The sequence below is a fragment of the Onthophagus taurus genome, chromosome 7 (assembly GCF_036711975.1).
Source record: "Onthophagus taurus isolate NC chromosome 7, IU_Otau_3.0, whole genome shotgun sequence".
NCBI lineage: Eukaryota > Metazoa > Arthropoda > Insecta > Coleoptera > Scarabaeidae > Onthophagus > Onthophagus taurus.
Genome location: NC_091972.1, coordinates 39,802,577 through 39,828,013, shown reverse-complemented (window position 1 = coordinate 39,828,013; position 25,437 = coordinate 39,802,577). Strand labels below are relative to the sequence as shown.

The 25,437-nt window shown below is 34.0% G+C and overlaps 3 protein-coding genes and 1 pseudogene across 4 annotated transcripts in view; 3 read left to right on the top strand and 1 right to left on the bottom strand.

Moving 5' to 3' along the window:
* Positions 1 to 287: 287 nt before the first annotated feature.
* LOC139430837 (BLOC-1 related complex subunit 7) lies at positions 288 to 1,108 on the top strand. Its single transcript, XM_071198221.1, has 2 exons — positions 288 to 504; positions 572 to 1,108. The coding sequence occupies exons 1-2, from the start codon at positions 367 to 369 to the stop codon at positions 749 to 751; spliced, it is 318 nt and encodes a 105-aa protein (XP_071054322.1). The 5' UTR covers positions 288 to 366; the 3' UTR covers positions 752 to 1,108.
* LOC111419717 (Acyl-CoA synthetase family member 3) lies at positions 793 to 18,393 on the top strand. The gene is made up of 4 exons (XM_023052578.2): positions 793 to 980; positions 5,853 to 6,210; positions 6,261 to 6,545; positions 14,365 to 18,393. The coding sequence occupies exons 1-4, from the start codon at positions 975 to 977 to the stop codon at positions 15,495 to 15,497; spliced, it is 1,782 nt and encodes a 593-aa protein (XP_022908346.2). The 5' UTR covers positions 793 to 974; the 3' UTR covers positions 15,498 to 18,393.
* On the bottom strand, positions 12,175 to 13,630 carry LOC139430866 (putative nuclease HARBI1; annotated as a pseudogene).
* A 254-nt stretch (positions 18,394 to 18,647) lies between the features above and the next one.
* The window catches only part of LOC111419716 (terminal nucleotidyltransferase 4B-like), a 38,701-nt gene continuing 31,911 nt past the window's right edge, over positions 18,648 to 25,437 (top strand). For both annotated transcript variants that reach the window (XR_011640991.1, XM_071197773.1), the window contains exon 1: positions 18,648 to 19,183. Coding sequence is in view for 1 of the 2 variants with exons in the window: in XM_071197773.1 (XP_071053874.1) it covers positions 18,849 to 19,183 (335 nt within the window). In the remaining variant the exon portion in view is untranslated. The remainder of the gene's footprint in view (positions 19,184 to 25,437) is intronic.

Below are 25,437 nucleotides of genomic sequence, written 5' to 3'. Positions count from 1 at the left end.
CTACTTTTAATCGTTATTCAGCGTTGGAGTGTTGTTTATTTTTATTAAACTAAAACGAACACTACCTAGAACTAGAAATATTCGGATTATGGTGTAAATAGGTTTAATGTAATGGGTTATATGGATAAATAATAAATTTCAAATTTAATTTTAGCTAGCGCTCAATGTCGTTTTGTTAATTTACTTTAATTTTATCAATTAACAGAACAAAAAGTTTTTCTTTCACACCAAAGATGTCACTATAACCCCATCACAAACATGTCATTGAAAAAGTACTACCAACAAAACAACAAGAAACAATAAAAAATAAACAACCCAAATCGATAGAATTTCGAAATCGTTTCTAAAAAAACATCTAATATAACGATGACTTCTGCGAGCAGTACGAGCGCAAGGTCTCTATTTGCGGATTCAAAAATGCGTTTGGCCGACCGAGTCCAAGTGAATGTAAACAACGTGGCGTCGCTGGCGCGTCAGATATCACGAGATTCTAAAAGTAGTGAGGTATTCTTAACGCGATACAACCCGTTCTATTTTCGTAACACCTGTTTACGTGTATATTGTGTTTCAGTTGCTAATGCAATCCGCCCGAAACTTCGTCATACAAGAACACGCCATTAGGGACAGTGAGGCTAACCTAAAAAAATTACAAAGCGTTTGCGTTCATTTGGGTTATCAACACGAATCGATATTAAAGTCGTGTCAGAAAATCGAAGAAGTTAAAGAGCAAGTTAGGGCTATGCAAAGATAGTGTTTAGACGAATTGTGATTATATTTATTTATATTGAGAAAATTGAGAAAGCGAAAGTTAAAACGCGGTTGGTAGTATTGGGTGTAAAACAAAATTTTTAACCTCTCGCTGTCAATTTTAGTCCTTCTCTAGTCGTGCTAATTTTTGTTAAACTCGTTATCGTTTTTAAGTGATCGCTTCTGATTGGTGTCGTTAAATTGCCGTGTGGTTTTGTGAAATAACTATGCTGGTAAGGTATTTTGTTAATTATATGTGATTTCTTTTTAAATCGGATTGATATATGTAGGTAATTTCTAATTGTTTAAACGTCATATTATGGTTAGGTGGAGAATAAATTATTTAATATCATGATGAAAATGCAGTTTCATTTTATTTTATTTGATTTAAACACTTTTTTATTTACCTTTTATTATAATGGAGAGTATTAATTTTTTATTTTAGGTTAAAAATTCTAACCTAAAAATTTTTGGTAAAATTCTAGAATTATGTGGCTTAAAAATCGACGATTTTTTTTAATCAATGTGAAATGACTCAAAAAACACGTTACAAATAAAAAGAATGTGTAAAACGGAAAAGTGTAAAACATTCCGAAAAATCACATTAAAGTTTCGATGTGACGTCACAAGCAATGTTAACACCATGCATTTTCCTATTAAACCCGTCAATAACAACCTACAAATTGTTTATTTTATAGCCACGCATAACATTAATCTCATAAACATAAAAGTAAAGTTATTTTGACTAAACTTGGTGAGATTACAACGTATATTTCGGATGAAACACCCTGGATTGTTTTTCTTAGGCTTTTGATGTATAATGACTGTCGCTAGATAGACTGTGTGTCAATAGACAGAGTCTAATACTAGAACTAACACTAGACCTAGAACTAAAAACATTCGAATTTAGCCGCACGTCTTTCAAGACGGCTAAACCCGAATGATTCTAGTTCTAGGTCTTGTGTTAGTTCTAGTGATAATGCTGGTGTAAAACTAGAACTAACACTAGACCTAGAACTAGAAACATTCTAGTTTAGTCTTCAGGCGCACGGCTAAATACGACACTTTCTAGTTCTAAGTCTAATGTCAGTTCTAGTTTTAGTGCAATAAAAACATGCAACATAGTGATATCATTGAATAAGTGATAACATTGGACCTAAAACTATAATCATTCAGGTTTAGCCGTCTTAAGAGACCCACAGCTAAACCAGGTTCTGGTTCTAGGTCTAGTGTTACTTCTGTGTATCACCAACCCATGATGTCAACGTGTAAACACAAAACAGCTGTACGGTGCTATGTTTAACATTGGCCCTTCGCATTAGTGCGCATGCTCAAATTTTGTCCTAAACGTAAGAAGTTAAAAGTTGGCCAACTTTTGGGATTACGCTTTATGCTTAAGCGGCTGTAAGCGATTGCCTAAACGAATATCATTTAACTTTCTTTACTGCTACAACTACTGCAATGCACAAGACCTAGAACTAGAAACATTCAGGTTTAGCCGTGTTAACATTTTTCTGACCGATGACGAGTTAAGTCTTTTCATGCCCATACGTTGTTGACTCATCATTACACTTACATTATCTATTCCAATTTATAACGTCTAGGGAGATATAGAATATTGCAAAAACTTGGCGTATCGTGTCCGTTTTATAAAAAAAAAATACTTTTTTTGGTATTTAGGTTTTTAGCACAATCATGACGGAACGTATCGGCAAAGAACTTTTCAATGAATTATACGCGGATAGTTTATCTGATTGTCCGAGTAATTTCGACATAAATTATAGTGATTCTGAAACATACTGACATTATATCACCAAAACGGCAAAAAAGAAATGTTATAGAATCCGATAGTGAAAGTGATTTTGAAGATTGGAATGAAGATGACATTACACCTTCTTTGGAGGATTATTCGAACATTTCGGATGTAACTGTAGAATTAAATGACACACCGAGCATCAGTGAAGTAACGGATTTATTTTTTGATAACGACTTTTTTCATTTTCTCGTTTCTCAAACCAATTTATACCACTTTCAAATGAAACAATTGCATAAGAATGCAGCTAAAACTTTATTATGGACGAAAGTTACAACAAGCGATATGAAGAAGTTTCTTGGGTTATTGATATTGATGGGACAAACTAAAAAAGCTTGTTGGTTATGAGCAGGATGAGGTTCGAGCAAATCCTTACATTTTTCCATCTCAATGATAATGAGCAAAATGTACCTAGTAGAGACAGACGTTGTAAGATTAGACCTCTATTGGATTACCTTATTCCAAAAATTTAATCTATGTGTGTACCGAAACAGCAATTATCACTTGATGAAGCAAGAAGCAAGCAGAGAGTCAGCTTCAAAGCATATAATCGGACAAAGATTACAAAATACGGTATTTTACTGAGAATGGTTTGTGAAAGTGAGTCTGGGTACAGACTTTCATACAACTTTCTGGTTGATTCGGGTGGAGGACAAAAACTACAAGAAATTATATTATCAGTTGCGTATTTTGGTTCTTGGCATCATGTATATCAAGATAATTATTACAACAACGTTTCCACGGCTGGTATATTATCGGAAAAGAAAATACTTGTATGTGGTACTATACGAGAGAACCGTGGTTTGCCAAAGGTACTAATAGAAAAGTCCAAGAATCTTCAGAGAAACTTCTCACATGGAAAGATTAAAGGTTGGTGCGCATGATATCAACTATTCATGATGCGTCTATGATATTAACTGAAAAGCGGAATAAAAATTATACAAATGATAAAGTGAACCCTTCGTACATAATACAATACAATAAACACACGAAAGGACTCGACCGTGCAGATCAGTATTTGGCGAACAGCAGTATTTATCGCAAAAGTATAAAGTGTTATAAAAAACAGCATTCTTTTTAATCAATTGTATTTTGTTTAATGTATTCAAAATTCACCCTAAAAAGTCACAAAATAAACTAAGATACAAAAAATTTCTACTAGAAGTAGCTAGGAAATGGATTTCTGTAGATTCAAATTCCTGACACCACCTGGCAGTTCTTCTCGTACTTTTAAAATGGCTCCCTACAAAGATCATCTTTCCAGGCTTTCAGGAAAATTAAGTTTTACCACGTTTTAGAACAAATAGTCACTTTCGTAAAAATACCCTGTATAAGATAGTTTGATATAACAAATGACAATCTATTTGATATTATCGGAAGAATAATCGTGTCAAGTTAGAGCTTTCTTGATTGAATATTGGCTGAGATATGGGGTTTTTTAAATAGCATGGTGAAATATGCCAAAAAAGAAAACTTAAAATAAGAGAGTCTGCAAAATTTAGGTTTTAGCTTATGATTGTTATGAGTTCTGTAGCTGTGTATATCTCTGTGGGCAGTATATTTATCCACATTGTTGTGCAAGTACAGCAGACACTCCAATATAAATAGCGAGGGAAATGTTAGTATTTTCTGATCTATAAAGAATTCACGGCACTCGTCTCGATACTTCAGACCACATATGACGGGAATGGCATGTCGCTGCAGTCGAAAAACCCTAGACCAACCCGAGCAGCCTCCCCAGGTAAACAGAGAATATGATAATAGCGATTGGCACAGTGTAAAGTAAGCAGTTCTCAACATTTCTTAGTGTTGCTCAGCTGCTCAGTTTTCCGCAAAGTATACTTTGAACATCCAAAAAATCTATGAATTGCTCACCCATCAGATCCGGCTGAACACCTCTCAGTGTAAAGACAGCTTTGTTGGAATTCAAATTTAGGCAGTTGCACGCAAACCACTCCTCATCCTCAGACCGCGACGCCCAATTCACTGCAACAGCATCAATGAGGATTGTATGCCTATTGATTAAAGTAGTGTCGTCAGCGTAGAATATGATTGAAGACTTAGATATTGAAGCAGGAAAGTCATTTATGTACATGAAGAAAAGCAGTAAAATAACTCAAAAACGAAAAATGGTACTAGAATTTGTATCAAAGTCAACATATTTTTTCGCGTATAATTAAAAGGTGCAATAAAAACTATAGCATTCTATTTAAAATAACGAAGTTGTCATCTACTTCTGGTGGACCGGAAGTGAGCACCATCTTGAAACTACTTTAGATCGAAAGATCGGTATGAACCTCGCATATAAACTAAATTTCAGAAACGTAGATGCAATGGAACAGGAAAAAACGGATGTTGCCAACTGTATAAAAAATATGTACAAATTTTTTTAATTTCATGTCATTCAGTATAAATAAAATTTATTGGAGTTTATTTAAAACGTTTTACTTTCATATTCAATTGCCGGTGACACATGACATATCACAAACTGTTAAGAGACCCGAATGAGGCTTTCGAGGCTAAACCCGAATGTTACTGGTTCTAGGGTCTGGTGTTAGTTCTACTTTTCTTTTAATAAAAATATAGCACAATCTAACGCTAAATACATTTAAAACTAGAACTAACACTAGACCTAGAATAGAAACATTCAGGTTTAGCCGCACATCTCTCAAGACGGCTAAACCCGAATGATTCTAATTCTAGGTCTTATGTTAGTTCTAGTGCAAAACTAGAACTAGCACTAGACCGAAAACTAGAAACATTCGGATTTAGCCCCACGTCTCTCAAGACGGCTAAAACCGAATGATTCTAGTTGTAGGTCTTATGTTAGTTCTAATGATAGTGTTAGTGTAAAACTAGAACTAACACTAGAACTAGAAATATTCGGGTTAGCCTCAAGTGTTTCAAGACGGCTAAACCCGAAAGATTCTAGTTCTAGGTCTTGTGTTAGTTCTAGTGACAGTGTTAGTGTAAACTAGAAGTAACATTAGAACTAGAAAGTATCCGGTTTAACCGTGCGTCTTCAGACGCCTAACGGGCCAAAAAATTGTCGATTTTTAAGCGACATGATGATTCTTGAATTATACCAAATTATTATTATTACCTAATCGATATTTAGATGGCGTTGATTTTGATGTGTCAAAAAATATAATGACAGGTGACCTAACCTTCCTTAAAATCCCCAAAAATCCTTCCTTATTATTGTAAAGGATTTTTCGACTAAAAAATTGATATACTACATTTTTATATTTATTATTAATATTAACCATATTCTTTTATTCATAAAATATAGACATCATATCAAGTAAGAGCGAAGATGTTCCAGCATGGGTATAAAGTGTTGATAACAAATTTTAATGTAATCAAACGACATCATCAAGTAAGCACAAAAACTAAAACCATTCTTCAACCGCGACCGGATGTAGTTCCAGTTTTTAGGAGGGCAAACAATTTTACGGATAAAGTTGCCCTTCGAGATACTTTTGGTCATTACACGTATGGTAATCTTTTTATGGGGGCCAAAGAATTGTCTAATGAAATTTCAGTAAATATTGGGACCGGAAAAAATAGTCAAAATGTCTTGTTTTTATGCGGAAACGATGCGAATTATGTTGTTTCGCAATGGGCTATATGGATGTCGGGACAAATAGGTATTTTTTTGAGTGAATAATAAGGATGTTTTTAAATAAAAATGTTTTAGCCATTCCATTAAGTCCGTTACACCCACAAAACTTATTAGAATATTACGCTAGCGATAGTGGGGCAAAACTTATTGTAACAACGTTGGAATATGCCGATCTCATGCAAAGAGTGGCAAAAAATACGAATACAAAACTTCACGTACTTGATGATAAACTAGCAAAAAATATCATGCAGATGAATCCGACGAGAAAAGGTGATATGGAAGCGGGGCTATCATCGGATTTTTATAATAAAAGTAACGCTATGATATTATATACGAGTGGGACAACTGGAAAACCAAAAGGTTAGTAAAAAAAATTCGTTTATTTTATGAATTTCACAATATTGCATTCATATTTTCTGTTTACTCGATCTAATTTTAACTGATAAAAGTTGAAATAACAACATCGATGTTCATTGCACCGGTTTCGACGATTATAAATAAAGATAAAACATTTTCTCCAAATATATCTCATTATCGGACATATTACCGACGGGACTGTTAAAATGAAATAATAATAAAACTCGTTATCAATGTGAATGTGGCATTCATTTATTTTGTGTGGCAAAAAAATGCGTTTTGGCCTTGCTCTATAAATATTCTTTTCTCAATGTTAAAACCGGGCTATTTATTTCAAGGCTACTTGTTGAACTCTAGAACACTAGATATTCGTTTTAAGATTAAAAAATATCAATGATTTTTTTTAAATACACAAACAGATTTTTTAAATCTTATTTTGGTGTTCTTCATATCTTACTGATAGGTGAGTTGTAAAAATTTTTTTTACTGACGTCAAAATTGTAAAAATTTATCTGGATCAGCTTTGAGTGTGAATAAATAAAAATTTATAGTTCTAAAACGATTTTTTAATAAGATTGTTTATTAATTGTTATTTACTATACTATATATATTTTGATCCTTATTGTTAGAAAGAACTTCAAGAGTGAGTTCAATACAAGGATTATGATAATGTGGATGCAACCTGTAAAGAGGAAGTTCTGTGTTTGGTTAGTTTGCTGATTTTTTCTAAAAACAATGTATGAGTTGAAAATTATAATATTGTGCCCTTGTCCTGTGATACTAAAACTCAAGGTTGGTTTTGGCCTGTGACGTTGGCCTCACATCTCTTATCCCCATTTTCTTCATGTCGTGCCCTACATCATTTTTTCATTGCTTCCAGATCTTCCTGTAGCTCTCGCTATCTTAACTACTGCACCAAAGATCCTTCCTTGGGCTCTTCTTCCATCCATTGTCATCACTTTTCCATCATCTTGCTAACACTTAGCTCTAGCCAGGCGATTGTTTCTAAAATATACCATAATTTGGATGACATGTTCTTTAATTTTAGTTTCTTCAAGGTCTTGGAAATCATGATTTTTTCCCACCTTCGCAGTAAGTATTAGTACCATAGTTTCAATAACGGGTTCATTAGAAAAAAATTGCCTTATAATCAATTGTTTTGATTTCAAATTTTATATAGTGCATTTGGTGCAGGAACTTTACGATAATCGAATTATCGGAATTATTCCTATTTTCTTGGAACACGATGAACGGTATTTCGAATTTCCTTGTTGCTAAGTCTCTGGCTAGCACTTTGGTGTAATTGAAATCTATGATGTGTCCTTTTTTATGACAAAGCTCTTCGACTGTCCACTGCTGGGTCCACTTAATGTTACGTCCAGTATGGCCAACGTAATACTTCCCACAACTGCATGATAACCAATAGACTCCCGCTCCCTATAGTGGGGTACTTTATTTTTAGCTATCGGAAGAGTGTTCCGATTTTTGTTGTACAATCCGTTCCGTCACACCTGAAACATAAGGGAGGCAGAAAAACCGGCTGGTACAATACTGATTGTGTTTTCTCTCTGCTTGCATCGTTTGGTAGCTCCCTAGATATCCTTCAGAGTGTAGCCGTTCTTCTGAAGTACATCTTCTAGAATTTCTTCATCTTTAAATTCTCTTCGCCAATAATAAATTTGATTATGGGGTGTTGTGAGCTCAGTACATAAAGCTTCAATACATTCTGAATAAAAATCTAAACTGCATTATGAAATGAAAAAATAAATAATAAAATGTAATTATTGTTATCTCAGGTCGTAAGCAATTTACTATTTCACTATTACACTGAAAATACGTAACAACAACATTGTGATTTAGGAAAATCCGTTGCTAGCATCAAAAGTAGTGAAAACGTAGGTTAAAGTACAAAGTAACGCTTTTATAAATGTATTCTCCATTTTCTCCTCATTTTGTTTCTGAAAGGTCTTCTGAAAGTTGCAAACAATTTATCCAATTCGTCATTCCAAAATTATCACATTCATGGAGCATACAAAAATATCTAGTTTATATCTTTAGATAAAGCGTTTCGATTAAACCTTTATGTAGCTTAAAGAATAGACATAAAAAGTTGATCGAAAATGTTGACAAAATGGAAAATTAAACTAAAGAGTTACTTCTGATTTTTTGAAGATCAAAGTAGTAATTGGTCAACACTGGATTAAATGATTTTCTTCTTTGACCATTTTAGCGGTATATTCCATTACCAAATGACGATAACAGCTCCGAACAATGATAACAGTCACGTAAAGATGTATATTTATTGAAAATAAAATATTTCTTTAAGGGCCGGTTTATCAATGTCAAGTTAAATCTGTTAGATACGCAACTCATGGATAAACTTGCCTAACAGATAACCTCAGTGAACCGTTTATCCAGCAACTTTCTACCCGACAGGCAGCAACCTACAAGATAGAACATAGATGGTACCCCTGAGTGTTAACATTAGAAACGAAAATGAAACGTAATTGGTGAAATTTGAATAATTGACTTTAGTTTGTGAAGTTGATATAAACAGCTGATCGTGTTTTGGATGTTATCATTCCCGTGTGCTTTTGGTATTGTGCTTTGTTTTCGAAAACCTCTTTTATAATGGAATTCCTACATGAATATTTATTAGACAGCGATAAAGATGAGGATATTGTCCAACTCTTAAATTATAAACGACGACCATATATTATAAAAGAAAGACAAAAGTCAAAACCACTTTCAGGAGTTGGACGAACACTTTTTTTTGTTAGATTTCGGTTGAAAAAGGACACAGTTTTGTCAATCTTGGTTAAAATTAAGACGGGATTATACTATATTAGATTATAGATTATATATTTTTTTTTTTTAATTACTAGATTATTATTTATTTTCTATAACATTTTTATATTCGTTTGCCAAATCCTACTGCTGTACTAAAATTTGATGATCTTTTCTTTTTCTTGCTTATCCATCAACACAATTATATTTATTTTTGACGTTATATTTTAATTTCATTGTCATTTCCTTTCACCAAGCAACCAAACTTATGCTCACATGTTTTTGACAATATCTAATAGGTAAACCCTTAACCCTTAAGGCCCATTATTACCATCTTTTAGTTAAATTTATCTTATAGATAAACACATCTACTAGCCAATCAGAGCGCGTGAAATAGCCGTAACCATGGTAATAATCCCTTAGATAGCTTAACCAGAAGATGGTAGTAACGAGCCTAAGTACTTCAATCTGGTGGGTATCCAAATGTCATATTTATCTATAAGATTACCCTAAACTACGGGTGGATAAACGATTCGTCAACGTTATCTATCAGCTACAATTTTAATTGACAGATAAGTCGTCTTAACTAGATATTGATAAACCGGCCCTAAGGCCCACTTTTACCATCCTCCTGATAAACTATCTAGAGGATAGTTGCCATGGTTACGGCGGTTTTAAGCGCTCTCATTGGCTAAGAGCTGGAAGAGCTATTGAGCTGGATTTATCTATCGGATAAATTTATCAGGAGGTAGTAAAAGTGGGCCTAAGTAAATAATACATGCTCATTATAAACGTATTATCTTATTATGTATTCTGTTATTTACGGTTTAGAGCAAGATATATTGGTTACCCCAACTGAGTTCTACAGATTCTCAATCGATGTATATGAATAGAATAAATCCGTTATACAGGGTGTATCTGAATAACTGCAACAAACTTCAAGGGGTGATTCTTTAGTGAATTTTAAGGGTACTTTGATATATGAACCATGGGCGACTTCGGCTCCCCTAAGGAGCTACACCACTCCAAAAATGGCGGAAAATTTTGGTTTAATTCTTTTTTCTCAAAAACCATAAACGCTAGGAAAATGAAATTTGGGAAATATGTTTGACTCATAATAGGGCAGGTTTTGACCCTATTTGTACTTTCAACCTACCCTTCTAAACTACTAAATGTAACCATCCCCGTTCCATTTATGCCTATATTTTTTTTATGAAAATGATAAATACATTGGAAAAATTTCAGTTAGATAGATAAAACTATTCTAAAACGTTTTTGTCTCTCTGATGTTCTTCTAAAATTTAATAATTTCTGAGAAAAAACACACTAACTGTTAAGCTGTAGGGTTGTTAATCGAAAGTTGGAATGAATTTTTAATGGAAAAATCTTAGTAGGCTTTGCAATCTTTGTCAGAAATATTTTTGACGTTTAAATGTCAGTGGTTTTCGTACTATTATTATTGTTTTATTTAAAATTTTGAAACGTCGAGTGAACGAGCGTAAATGCGATAGAACTTTATTTAAAAATTAATTTGAAAAAAATAATAATAGTAAGAAAACCACTGACATTTAAACGTCAAAAATATTTCTGACAAAGATGGCAAAGCCTACTAAGATTTTTTCATTAAAAATTCATTTCAACTTTTGATCGACAATCCCGTTGTTTAACGTGCAGTGTTTGCTTTATTATTTTTTTTTCTCAAAAATTAGTCGTTTTTGGAAAAATTTTAGAGAGACAAAAAAGTTTTAGGATACTTTCATCTACCTAGATAAATTTTTTTTAATGTATTTATCATCTGCATAAAAAAAATATTAGCAAAAATGTGAAGGGGGTGGTTACGTTTAGTACTTTAGAAGGGTAGGTTGAAAGTACAAGTAGGGTCAAAACATGCCCTATTATGAGTTAAACATATTCCCCAAATTTCATTTTCCTAGCGTTTATGGTTTTTGAGAAAAAGAAATTAAACCAAAATTTTCCGCCATTTTTGGAGGAGTGTAGCTCCTTAGGGGAGCCGAAGTCGCCCATGGTTCATATATGAAAGTAGCCTTAAAATTCACTAAAGAATCACCCCTTGAAGTTTGTTGCAGTCATTCAGATACACCCCTGTATGATATTATTTGTGGAAACATCATAGTTTGAATCGGCAACGACAAATACGAATCTATTGGTTATTTCCTGTAGTTAGGTTGGCGGATGAGGATGTAATGAGACAATTTGTTACATAGGTTCCCTAATAACCAAACACATAAAGGACACATGATTCCTCTAGGTTGCTTTGTTGCGAAAGAAAGTCTAGAAGTTACTAGAACATATTCTATGTTGAACTTGAATTTTAGAAGAAACACCGCTAATGGCGTTAATTGACTATTCTGGTTTTTTACTCTGCCTATCTATAGAGAAACCCTATATTATCTTTCTTCTCGAATCTTAATAAGCAATGTTCGTTTATAAAAGGAAGGGTTAGTTAAAGGCTGGCTATTATGATAGAATCGGACGTTTCAACATCTGCTTACTCGATAAATGGCAAAAAATAAAAGTATTCTGGAGGTTTTCGATGGAGTTCAGATGTGGTCTCTGATGCCCGGTTGCACCGTTTACATAGTTGAGCATAACTTAGTTAAGCAGTTCTTATAGTTAAGAAGAACTTAAATTTTATGTCTATTACACCGACACAACATATACAATGCTCAACTAAGTAACGTTTAAGTATCGGTTACGCCATAAAATTTAGTTATTTTTATAAATTTTAGTAATTTTTTAGGGTTTTTCGTGTTGTCAAGTTAATGTCAGTTGAAAACTAGAGAGGTTAAGTAATGAAAAATAGTTATTTTTATAATAAATTGTTTTATAAATCATTAAAGTAGTTATTTATTAAATTATCTCTTAAATAATGTATCCCATTATTGCCGATAATATTCATCTCCACACGGCCAGCCTCAATTTGAACATTTAAATCTGCTTCATTAATGTCATCTTTCAAAACAGCAACATTTTCTTCGGCCATAACTGTTCTGGTAATATTGTGTAGAACTGCCGTTGCTACAATAACCTCCATCACAGTGGAAATTTTCAAACGTAGGCCATATGCAAGGACAGGAAATCGACGTTTCCAATTTCCAAAGAACCGTTCCACTGTATTTCGGGTTCTTATATGAGCTTCATTATACAGTTCTTCTGGTCTTGTTCTACACTCTGCCAATGGAGTTAGAAAATACTCTCGCAGAGGATATCCGCTGGCGCCTAAAAGAACCTTATCATTAATCATTTATAATCAAATAGTAATATGTACTATTTTACGTTAAGTATCAGTAATATCATACCTAATAATATGCCATTTTGGAAATCTTCGTTTTCTAACCGTGCTCTAATCCGACTATATTTAATAATATATAGTTGAATCGTGAACAGATCCTGGCCACCTTGCCACAATATCCATGGCTTCCAAATTTGCATTTACAATAACTTGTACATTAAAAGAAAAGTAGCCTTTTCGGTTCCTGTACACTTCTGCATCTTCGCCACCAGGAGACTGAATTTTTATGTGCGTGCAATCAATGGCACCTATAATCCTGGGAAATGCAGCTATTCCAAAAAACTGGTTTTGTACTGCTAGAATTTCTTCGGTATTACTTGGCATTTTTATGTATTGCGGTCTCAGCATAGCAATTGCACGCGATACCCGCGATATAATTCTACTAGCTGTTGAAGTATGCATCCCGGTAAAATCAGCTACAATAGTTAAATGGCTAGCAGAAGCGTAAAATCTAAGGGTTGTTAGCAACTGGTTCATTGGAGACACACAGTTGTTTCTGTACAAAACAAGTAGTATTAAAATAATCTAAATTCAGCCTATAAAAGTATAATTTAAAATAATGTATACTACTTACTTATTAGACGGAAATTCTATAATTTCTTGTATTTGTCGTAGAACATACAAACAACTTTGTTTTGTTAGACGAAATCTTTTAAAAAAATTATATTCGTCCATTTCGTGGAAATAATTGGATCTTGTGTATATTAATTTTGGAAAACCAAAATCAATTATTTCCAAAACATCTAAATCGTCGTCGAAAATTTGCAGATCCATTATTTTATTTTATTACTTTTTTAACGTATAGGTTATGTACGGTTATGTCTATTTGACGTATGCGCTTGAGAACAACTTAAGCACTGGATGTCAAATACTTATATTTGAGAACGTCTTATTGATTTTGAGAACGGGTTACTTGACGGTGCAACGCAAATTCACTACTTAAGCATTACTTAGCCTTTAAGCAATGCTTATGTATTACGGTGCAAACGGGCATTGAGTCAGCCAGTCCATTCAGGTATCAGTCTATTCCGTATATCTGCTATAACGTAGGAAGCTTATTATCTGCCGTAAGCATCGACGTTGAGCTTACCATGAATTGAAACCAAGGATTTTATTCCATCTCAGGAGTGACCAATGCAGACCCTATCCAGACGGTAAAGGGCGAACCCTAATTCATCCCTCTAGACTATTTGTTTCCACTGATTTACAATCAACTGTCGACGTGTTTTACAAGACATTAACCGTGCAGCTCGGTTAGATTTAGCGATCAAAGGCTAGTGGGCAGCCACACGATTATTAAAACCAAGTAGTGGTGCTTCCTCACAGATGCATCTTGAAACTCCTGGCAACATACACCATTGATTGGATGTGGTGGTTTTGAATTACTTTCCGCAGCACTGAAATGTCTGAAAAATGTTTACAACATTTTTGATGTTTTAGGAAATTCTTAGAAACGTGTGAATGCTTTGGAAAATTTTTGCAAATACTTTAGAAAATCCACGGAAATTCTTGTTGTTTTTAGAAACATTTTTTAATTTTTTGTTACAATTGTTACAAAGTTTTTAAGAATCTATGGACAATTTATTTTATTAACATAAACATATGATAATAAAAAACATTGTGATAACGATTTTTTTTTAACACTCTTATTAAGAAATCATTTTGGAATTAATATTTATTATGTTATCACTTTTTAATTTAATTTTTTTTATTCCCAAACAGGTGTTGTGTTATCCCACAAGAATCTCAATTCCCAAATAACCGGATTAATAGACTCTTGGCGTTGGACCGAAAAAGATAGTATCCTCCACACACTTCCCTTACATCACATTCATGGTATCGTTAACGCGCTTCTCTGCCCACACTATATCGGAGCGAAATGCATAATGCTACCGAAATTCGACGCAAACACGTGCTGGGCATATCTTTTGGGGATAAATACAAATTCGGATGATCGCAGGATATCCGTTTTTATGGCTGTACCAACGATTTATTCGAAACTAATTAATGAGTATCAAAAAGTATTTAGCGGTGATCCGAAAATGGTTGAATATATTCATGGGTATTTAAAAAATCGAGTTCGTTTAATGGTGAGTGGATCTGCACCGCTTCCGGCAACCGTGCATAAAAAATGGTTTGAAATTAGTGGGCATAAATTATTGGAGAGATATGGTATGACTGAAATTGGGATGTGTTTATCGAATTTGTATGATTCCGATCGCGAACCTGGTTATGTTGGAGTTCCTTTACCTGGAGTTTCAGTCAGATTAGCTTCAAAAATTGATGATGACGAAGACAATTACATCACACATTTAGAAGTAAAAAATGTTAACGGTAATATTTCAACAAATTTGTTAGATTGGACGCAACATGGAGATCCGATTGGTGAGCTTCAAGTAAAAGGGGACACCGTTTTTAGAGAGTATCATAATAAAATAATTGCCACACAACAAGAATTTACAATTGAGGGTTGGTTCAAAACTGGAGATATTGCTCAGTACTCCCTAAAAGAAAAGAAATTTAAAATGCTTGGTAGACAATCCGTTGATATCATTAAATCGGGAGGATTCAAAATAAGCGCCTTGGAAGTCGAAACTTATTTGTTAGAACATCCCCAAATAGCGGAATGCGTTGTTTTAGGGGTTAAAGATGAAGATTTCGGGGAACGTTTATTAGCGGTGATCGTGTTAAAACCGAATATGAAAAAATTAAATTTAGATGAATTTAAAACTTGGGCGGAAGAAAGAATGCCAAAATATTGCATTCCAAGGCAAGTTATGTATTTACCCGAATTACCAAGAAATTCAATGGGAAAAATAAATAAAAAAGATTTAAAGGAAACTTTAGCTTTATAAAAATCAAATCAAAAAAAAAAAAAAAGAAAAAACGATAATCATGGAGAAATATAAGAAGACTGATTTTTACGTACGTAGTATGTAAATATGTCCATAACCAACGACTTAAATTATATGTACATTCGATTTTTGTTAGTATCACATTTTAAGTTTTAAGTCCCGATATTAAAATAATAAAAATGTATGTTTGAATACCCAATAATCATTTTCATTTTTTATACTCTATTTTTTAATTCGGAAGAGTGTAGAGAGATTTAAATTGAAGCGCCAAAAAAAAGGGTTGCAATTGGTTTTAAACAACCAATTGCTTTAGTTGGTTGTTTAAAGCCTAAACAGTTATAAACAAAAATTACACTAGGATAATTTGAGATGTTGCTGGCCGCCTAGAAACATTCCAGTTTAGCTGCACATCTCTCAGTATGGCAAAACCCAAATGATTCTAGTTCTAGGTCTTGTGTTAGTTCTAGTGATAGTGCTAGTGTAAAACTAGAACTAACACTAGACCAAGAACTAGAAACGTTTGGGTTTAGCCTCACGTCTTTCAAAACGGCTAAACCTGAATGATTCTAGTTCTAGGTTAGTTCTAGTGTAAAACTAGAACTAACACAAGACACTATTGTTAGTTCTAATGTAAAACTAGAACTAACACAAGACCTGGAACTAGAATCATTAGGGTTTAGCCGTCTTTAGACACGTGAGGCTAAACCCAAATGATTCTAGTTCTAGGTCTTGTATTAGTTCTAGTGATAGTGCTAGTGTAAAACTAGAACTAACACTAGACCGAGAATTAGAAACGTCTGGGTTTAGTCTCACGTCTTTCAAAACGGCTAAACCTGAATGATGCTAGTGACACTAGTGTTAGTTCTAATGTAAAACTAGAACTAACACAAGACCTGGAACTAGAATCATTAGGGTTTAGCCGTCTTTAGACACGTGAGGCTAAACCCAAATGATTCTAGTTCTAGGTCTTGTGTTAGTTCTAGTGATAGTGCTAGTGTAAAACTAGAACTAACACTAGACCGAGAACTAGAAACGTTTGGGTTTAGCCTCACGTCTTTCAAAACGGCTAAACCTGAATGATGCTAGTGACACTAGTGTTAGTTCTAATGTAAAACTAGAACTAACACAAGACCTGGAACTAGAATCATTAGGGTTTAGCCGTCTTTAGACACGTGAGGCTAAACCCAAATGATTCTAGTTCTAGGTCTTGTGTTAGTTCTAGTGATAGTGCTAGTGTAAAACTAGAACTAACACTAGACCGAGAACTAGAAACGTTTGGGTTTAGCCTCACGTCTTTTAAAACGGCTAAACCTGAATGATTCTAGTTCTAGGTCTTGTGTTAGTTTTGGTGTAAAACTAGAACTAACACAAGACACTAGTGTTAGTTCTAATGTAAAACTAGAACTAACACAAGACCTGGAACTAGAATCATTAGGGTTTAGCCGTCTTTAGACACGTGAGGTTTAGGTTAGTTTGGGTTTAGCCTCACGTCTTTCAAAACGGCTAAACCTGAATGATTCTAGTGACACTAGTGTTAGTGCTAATGTAAAACTAGAACTAACACAAGACCTGGAACTAGAATCATTAAGGTTTAGCCATCTTTAGACACGTGAGGCTAAACCCAAATGATTCTAGTTCTAGGTCTTGTGTTAGTTCTAGTGATAGTGCTAGTGTAAAACTAGAACTAACACTAGACCGAGAACTAGAAACGTTTGGGTTTAGCCTCACGTCTTTCAAACCGGCTAAACCTGAATGATTCCAGTTCTAGGTCTTGGGTTAATTCTGGTGTAAAACTAGAACTAACACAAGACACTAGTGTTAGTTCTAACGTAAAACTAGAACTAACACAAGACCTGGAACTAGAATCATTAGGGTTTAGCCGTCTTTAGACACGTGAGGCTAAACCCAAATGATTCTACTTCTAGGTATAGTGTTAGTTCTAGTTTTAGTTCAATAAAAATATACAACATAGTAATATCTTGTGCCAACTAGCACTACCTATCATTGCCACTAGAACTAACACTAGACCAAGAACTAGAATCAATCGGGTTTAGCCTCACGTCTTTCAAGATGGCTAAATCGAATGATTCTAGTTGTAGGTCTTGTGTTAGTTCTTGTGTTAGTTCTAGTGATAGTGCTAGTGTAAAACTAGAACTAACACTAGAACTAGAATCATTCGGGTTTAGCCGTCTTTAGAGACGTGAGGCTAAACCCAAATGATTCTAGTTCTTGTGTTAGTTCTAGTGACAGTGCCGTGTAAAACTAGAACTAACACTAGACCTAGAATCATTCGGGTTTAGCCGTCTTTAGAGACGTGCGGCTAAACCCAAATCATTCCAGTTCTAGGTACAGTGTTAGTTCTACATAATAACAGTATTAGTGTAAAACTAGAACTAACACTATACCTAGCACTAGCAACATTCAGGTTTAGCCGTGCGTCTTCAGACGTCCTAGTTTTTATTATGTTTAAACCAATAAGTAATTAAATTCGTAACTACAGTTTACTTAAAACCATCTCTGGTTTAAAAACTCCCGCCAAAAAATAGCTTTATTGTGTAAACGTAACTTTTCATTTTATTCTCCTCCGAATTAAAAAAAAACAGTATATTATATCCAAACAGTTTAATATAAACGGTGAAGAGTTAAAGTTGAATTAAATAGTATACTCGTTTAAAATTAGCATTTAATTGTTATTACAGGAAAATATCTTAATTTAAAGCTTAAAATAACATTTTCTTTTGGATTTATATGGATGTTTTTGTTGATTTTACAACTTATTTTCAAGTTATTTTCGTTTCCGAGTTATTTATTATTACTTTCAATTACTTAGTGAGTAAATTTAATGAAGAAATTTGTAAACATATACGGTTTTAATAAATATATTGATTAATTAAAATGTTGATTTTAATTTTAAATGACATTACTATGACAGGTGATGTTTTATTTTGGCAAATAATACCAACCTAATAATTTTTTGAATGATGTTTTTCAAAAATGAAGTTGTTAAAAAGTGAAGTATTAATTTAAAGCGGACTGTTGTCTTTTTTTCTTTTAATTTGTTTTAAATTATGTAATATAAGGATTGGAATAATGTTTTGATTAAGAGATACGTATGTGAAGTGAGTAGCAAATGGAATCGATTTTTCCGCGAAGTAACATGACAGAAAATCTAGAAAATCGTCGAATCTGTCGCTCTCTGGCGGGCAGAGGTGAAGCTGTCAGTCGTGTGATAGTGGTCGCGAGGTGTGACATCGGCGTGAGCCCGCGGTTACGGCAGAATCTCACGTGTGCGTCAATTAAAATCGCGACCAAATGGTGGTTAAAGAGTAGTCGCGAACGCGATAACGTTGAATGGATCCGACGTTGTCCTGGTTCCAGCCAGAACAGGAGGGACCCGCAAAGCAATTGTGGCTGCGGTTGTGGCAGACTCAACAAGAACTCGATACGGTCAACCTGAAGGAGGGCGACGCCGACCAAGTCGACTCCGTCAACAATCAGAACCAGAAGAATCTGGGCACCATGAACGGGAAGAACGATAAAAATATAATGTTCGCATCGCGTAACCGTAAGGTCGAGAATCGCGCGAGCACCCGAGGGTTTTACGGCAATCCAGACCATTATACGTCGCAATACGGCGGCACCGTTTGGCGGAGGAGGGATTTTATCTATTCTAAAGGTGTCGTGGGGTATGTTCATTAACATTAAAATTTTATCGTTTCTTTTATATTTTAATCATCTTTTTAAAATTATCTTAGTCCTCCATCAATTCTTACACTTCGGTATTACTCGCTAGATGGAACCACTTACTTTTGACATTTCAAACAGCGTGGTATTTTAAAGAGCCACATGTACCACTTTTTATTACTAATAATACGTGCCCTTCCCTTTTTTATAGCCATCATTTTAATATCCACGTCATTTAATTACTTATAGAACCCATATTTAACAATAATTAAAAAAGTGTATGATTGGAAAGTAACTTGTTATACAGGATGTTTCAAAGTTACTCATCATTCACTTATTCTGTGTTTTATTGCTTATAATATTAAATGTAAATGGCGTTAATGGCCACAAGTATTAGATTATAAAGAAAACAGATATTTTCGATTTTCGATATGAAATTGAAAAGAAAAAAGTATTCGAAAAATACAATAATCATGTTTTGTCAGTTTTTTTACTCAAGACGATTAATTGGTGAGTATTATTGGTGCCCTACCCTAAATAACAGGATGACAATTTGTAAGTAAGAGATAAATATAACTCATCCATCTTCATTGTTTACTTTTTTAACTTTATTAACAGTAAATTTCGACGTTGAAAATGGAATTAAAATCTTTGGAAATCGAAATTTTTATCAATATTTTATCTTATTCTCTTCTTCTGCAGAGCTAAATTCAGATGGAGCACCAATATTAAGGCCTAATTTTACCATCTGTATCTTTAAGTTAATGTAAATAATTGTTTTTCCCTGAGAGCGAGATGAACTTTTTCTGAACGCTGCGAATCTCTAAACAGTAAAGTAGTGATTACGCTTGGCTTATAGTTCATTGCCTTATATCTGACTATCTATGGACGTTTTCTTTTTGATGGGGAGATAATTACTGAAAATGAGGTTAGACAAGTTCATGATTCATCATACTTTGGTCTGATACCCTTTCAACTGTTGTGAGTTGATACTAGAATTGTGTGTTTATAATGGGTCTATTTCTACCAAGGAATAGACGCTGGTATTGTTTTCAAATTTATTGAAGTCACAAGATGAGTCTTCTTCTTTTGGACTAGCACATACTGAAGATTGTGTTTCAGCTATTGTGTGGGACTCAGCTGAAGGAACAAAAACTTCATCAGGAATAACGTGATGGTTGAACGTATAGATTCCAGTAATGTATGATATTTCCTGTCAAAGTTCTTATTGAAAACTTCTCCGAAATACCTCTTCCTCAAGTTTGCTGGTTTTGTTTCTATCAAAGTATAGAAAACACAATATGTTCATTTCGAAAGATGTCGAATGGTTCGAAATCTGTTTTATCCATGGGTTGGATTACTTGAAATATAACGTGGTGCCATGTTTATCAGCAGTGCTTGCGATGTTTGCATCCAGATGAGATGACGCTTCATCTAATATTAGCCTCTCCGGCTATCTTATATCGGGGCCAAAGTGTCTCTGTTTCAGGTGGTATATGTTACACCTATTCTGACTTCAAACGCTGTTTTTGAAGATCACCCTAGATGGGAAAGCTGCACCAATGTCATTGCCGAATACAATAATTTTTACATTTTCTGAATGCTCAGGTGCAACTGGATACACCCTTTTTACAACAGTTTGCTGATGTTGAACTGATTATCAGCAGTTCTGATCTTATTTGCTTATATAAACACTAAAACTGGTCATCATATTATGGCGCTTCAGCTCTATCAAACGCAATTGTAGATATTTTGTCTAATTAAGCTGAGCCTCAGTGATTAACATTGTATCAACTCGAGATTGGCCATCATATTGTGGCGCATCGTGCGCAAGCAGCCTTGGCTTTATCAGGTGAAGTTGTATATCTTGTGACTAACTAAGCCGATGTCGCTTGCGGCCGAGGCTCGGTGATTAATTAAGTGCTTTATTATTATTATTATTGCTGCCGGGCTGAGGAGGGCGGCCCCTCTCGTTACCGCGACCTATAAGATCTATTGTAACTTTAGCCCTCCAAAGGTTTAGGGCAAATGTAGGTCCTTAATGAACCTTAGTATTGTCCTGAGGTCTTGAACCTTTATGTCGGTAGGTAACAGGGGAGTTTTACCGAAGTTTATGATGTAATTCGTGTTTCAATGCCGAGTCTATATTCTTGTCTGTTCGTCCATGCGCCGCCTCCACAGCTTCTTTCAACCATAAACTTGTTTATCTCCTCTTGCCAATTTCTTCTCAGTCTACCAGGTTCCTCCTTCCTGTAGGGTTCTAGTTAATAACTTGTTTTTTAGATTCTAATTTCAGGTGTTTTTTTGGATATGTCCGTACCAAATGACTTACCTATTTTCTATATTTTCCTTAGATGTTCGTATAATTCTTTCCGGACCGCTGTATTTCTCGGTGCGGCTTCTTTTCGATTTTTTAGTGAGTTAGTATCGGCTTCACATGTCATGCACCTTAGACAGAGATAGGAAAGGGGCTTTACCTGCTTCGGGTCACCGTAAAGCCCCTTTCGCATCTCTGTCTCTGGTGCATGACATGTGAAGATGATAGTACTATTGTGCGACCAGTTGGATTTGGCCGGCGGAAAATATGCGAACTATTATCGGAAATACCTTACCCCTCACCTCCTTGACCTATATATTCGGCTGTAGTACAGTCAAGTTACCAAATAAAACAATATGTATTTCTGACATTTCATTTCTTTGACAGCGTTGCTTGAGTTAGGTTATAGTTTTGTGAGTTTATCGAGTTTATTTTCTATTATCGTTCTATTTCGTTTATCTATAACTGTTCTTATCAGATAGCCAATGATGAACTTGGTGAAAATAAGAGACCTGTTGTATATTTGGATGAAAGCTACGTACATAAAAATTATACTGTTTCGAAATGTTGGCAAGGTCCTGATGACATGGAGTTTTGAAAAAAGATGGAGCTGGTCAACGATGGATAATTGCTCATTGTGGAGGCAGTATGGGTTTTATTAAGAACGGTTTCCTTTTATTTAAATCAAAAACAAAAAGTGGTGATTATCATGATGAAATGAATTTTGAGAACTTTTCAAAATGGTTTAAAACACAAGTGCTACCAAATTTACCGGACAATTCAATAATTGTTATGGACAATGCGTCTTACCATTCAGTACAAATAAATAGGCCTCCTACTTCTTCATCAAAGAAAAATGATATAATCTGTTGGCTACAATCGATGAACATACCATACCATCCACATATGTTAAAATGCGAGCTACTAGAAATCGTTAGGAGGTATAAACCATCACCACAGTATGTAATTGATGAGTATGCAAAATCGAAGGGTCATACTGTATTACGCCTTCCTCCGTATCACTGTGACCTGAATCCAATAGAGCTAATTTGGAGTATGGTGAAGAGAAAAATAGCCTCTGGTAATATTGGATTAATAAATATGGAAAATCTAATTCACGAGGCAGTAAATCAAATAACTCCCCTAACCACGTTGAGAAAATTAGACATGAATATATGACAAAAGATCAGCTATTCGACAATGAAGAGAGATTTATTATTAATTTAGGTGAATCAGACAGTGATATTTCATATAGAGATTCAGATTAGAATAGTTTTTAAAAAATGTATGTCTCTGATATATAAATTGTTACTTCTCAACAAACCTGAAATAGCACAAATATATTTTATGTTATAATGTTTTGTATTTGTCGACATAAAATCAAATATTAATAATTAAACAAAAAGCCTTTATTTTATAATCTAAAATGCAACACTCATAACCTCACATTCACAAATGTCAAACTTTTCAATTAAGCGGTACAAAATTTTTGTTCTGAGGGTACCTTTCAAAACGATCGCGATGCTTGACCGGCCATATTGGGTTGGTCGTACTCTAGCTTTAATTACTTTATATTTTGTTATTCTAATTATTCTAATTCTTATGTTTGTACTCATGTTAGGGCTGTCCAACAAATTGCATGCGTTAATTTATTAAAACGCTTGAATCTACTAAAACTATATTGGATTTAAGCGTTTATGAATAAAAAATCAACCCAGATTGATTATTATTAATACATTCAATAAACATTTCAATTTATTTCGTAACCTGATCTTATCTGTTATAAACAAACTTACATAGAACACATGAATAAAATAAAATGATACAACAAAATTTTGTTTGAACACTTATAATAATTAATCGATTTAATATAAATATCAATAAGTAATAAGTATTTTCGCATTAAAACCCGTTGACGTTTTAAGATGTAAATTTTTAATTTATAGAGATAAAATTGAATGATAATAAAGTAAAAAAAAATATCCACGCCCTAAAAGAATGACGATTTTTTTTATTGACGACAACAATTAATATTATAAACTTGATTTAATCATCCGTAATATAAATTCATCTAATCAGTAAACATACAATGTTATATCGGTTTGTTATATAGTTAGAGTTTATGTTTGTTATAAACTCGAGATTACGATAGAAAAATGTGACCTTAAAATGGAATAAACTGTACGATGACTAATTTGGCGTTATTTAATGCGTATTTGTACGTTTCTTATTCCCCCACATCTGCGATTCTGATTAAGTGTTGAAACAATTCGAACAAACATTTTATTAGTTTACTTCTAACCGATATACTCAGGGAAAGTCCCGCGTTATTTCATTAATACACTACGTGTTATTTTATATCAGCTTTCATTGACCTTTGGAATTTTTACACCTTTTTTTTGTGATACATATTTTTTTTTTGTATAGTGTTCGTTTCTTTTATAAAAGTGCACTATTTTTGAATCATTCTATATACTTTGGTGTTATATATGGAAATAAATGGTTACCATGCGGAAAGTCTACTCGTAGAATTATTTTTTTACAAGCGACGGCAACCAAGTGTATAGTTTTATACACGGCTATATTGTTGCCATACAATTAGTTACAGTTCTAATACTATTAAGTTTAATATGTGCGCACAAATTTATAATTTAATTTTTTTTCCTTTAAAATTTTTTCACAAATTAACCCATTTGCATCGTAGGCTCAGAAATACACCGATTTTTTCTTGCCATTATCATTGACACGCTTTCCATAGGGAGCGAAATATATATAGTATTATGTACACAATTCTTACTACTTTTAAGTTTCGGAAACTTTTTAGTTCTAGTATTAGTTTTAGTTTAATAAAAGTGTACAAGAATTTAGCCCTAAATAACAACTAAAACTAGAACTAACACACAACCATAGTTTTGGCTTTCACGGATTCTTAACGCTTCGTCTTCAAACATCTCCATGTAAAATTTGGCGTTTACCAGTGACGAAGGTGATCCCATGGCTGCCCTTGACGTTACACCCAGCATCGTTATTTGCGTTACTTTGAGCTTCATGGCAGTGGCAGCCATCAATGATATACACTGATTGAAAGCCTTTCTGTCCAAGTGAGAGTAAATCATCTATTCAGTTCGGTTTATTATTTCTCGATACGCGAATTTCATAACCAAGATATAATATGTATATGGCATTAGAATATACTCGGGTAAATGAAGGTTCTACATCAAAACTTACAGGATATCCTGGGGATCTAACTTCATACTTTTGATTGTTTCCACAAAATGCATAGAATCTGTGACAAATGATTTTGTTTTACTTGTAAAATGAGAAAGAATCTTGACTAGGAGCTTCGCCAACTGGTATGTTGGTGAATTTATGGCACTGACAATATCTGGTTTATGGATTTTAGGTAATTCATAAAATCTTAGTGTTATTGGGTCCTGCTAAACTTCTCTGTTATTCGGCTAGAATTTCTGGCCAGATCCAAAAAGCTCGATATTTTTTCATCGTATTCTTTCCTGTCATGACCACGTTGTCATTTCCTCTATCTGCTGATAGCACGATGATGTCTGTTTTATCTCTGACTATCCGCGAATGTATTATAATTTATTCACTTATGTGCTTATACTGGTAATTTCATATAACTCGTAATATGTATATGAATGCTGTAACCATAGCTACGAACCTACTATGCACTTGCACTATCCTACATAAAATGCAACATAGCTTAATAGTACAGGCATTGGGTAGTTTTGCAAAGGAAAAGGTGACGTCCTTATGATAACTCTGAGTTTCCGTCTTAAGAGACGCACGGCTAAACCCGAATGTTTCTGGTACTAGGTCTAGTTTAGTTCTACTTTTCGTTCAATAAAAATAGACAACAATTTAGCTCTAATAACAATTAAAACTAGAACTAACACTAGACCTAGAATTAGATTGTATCGA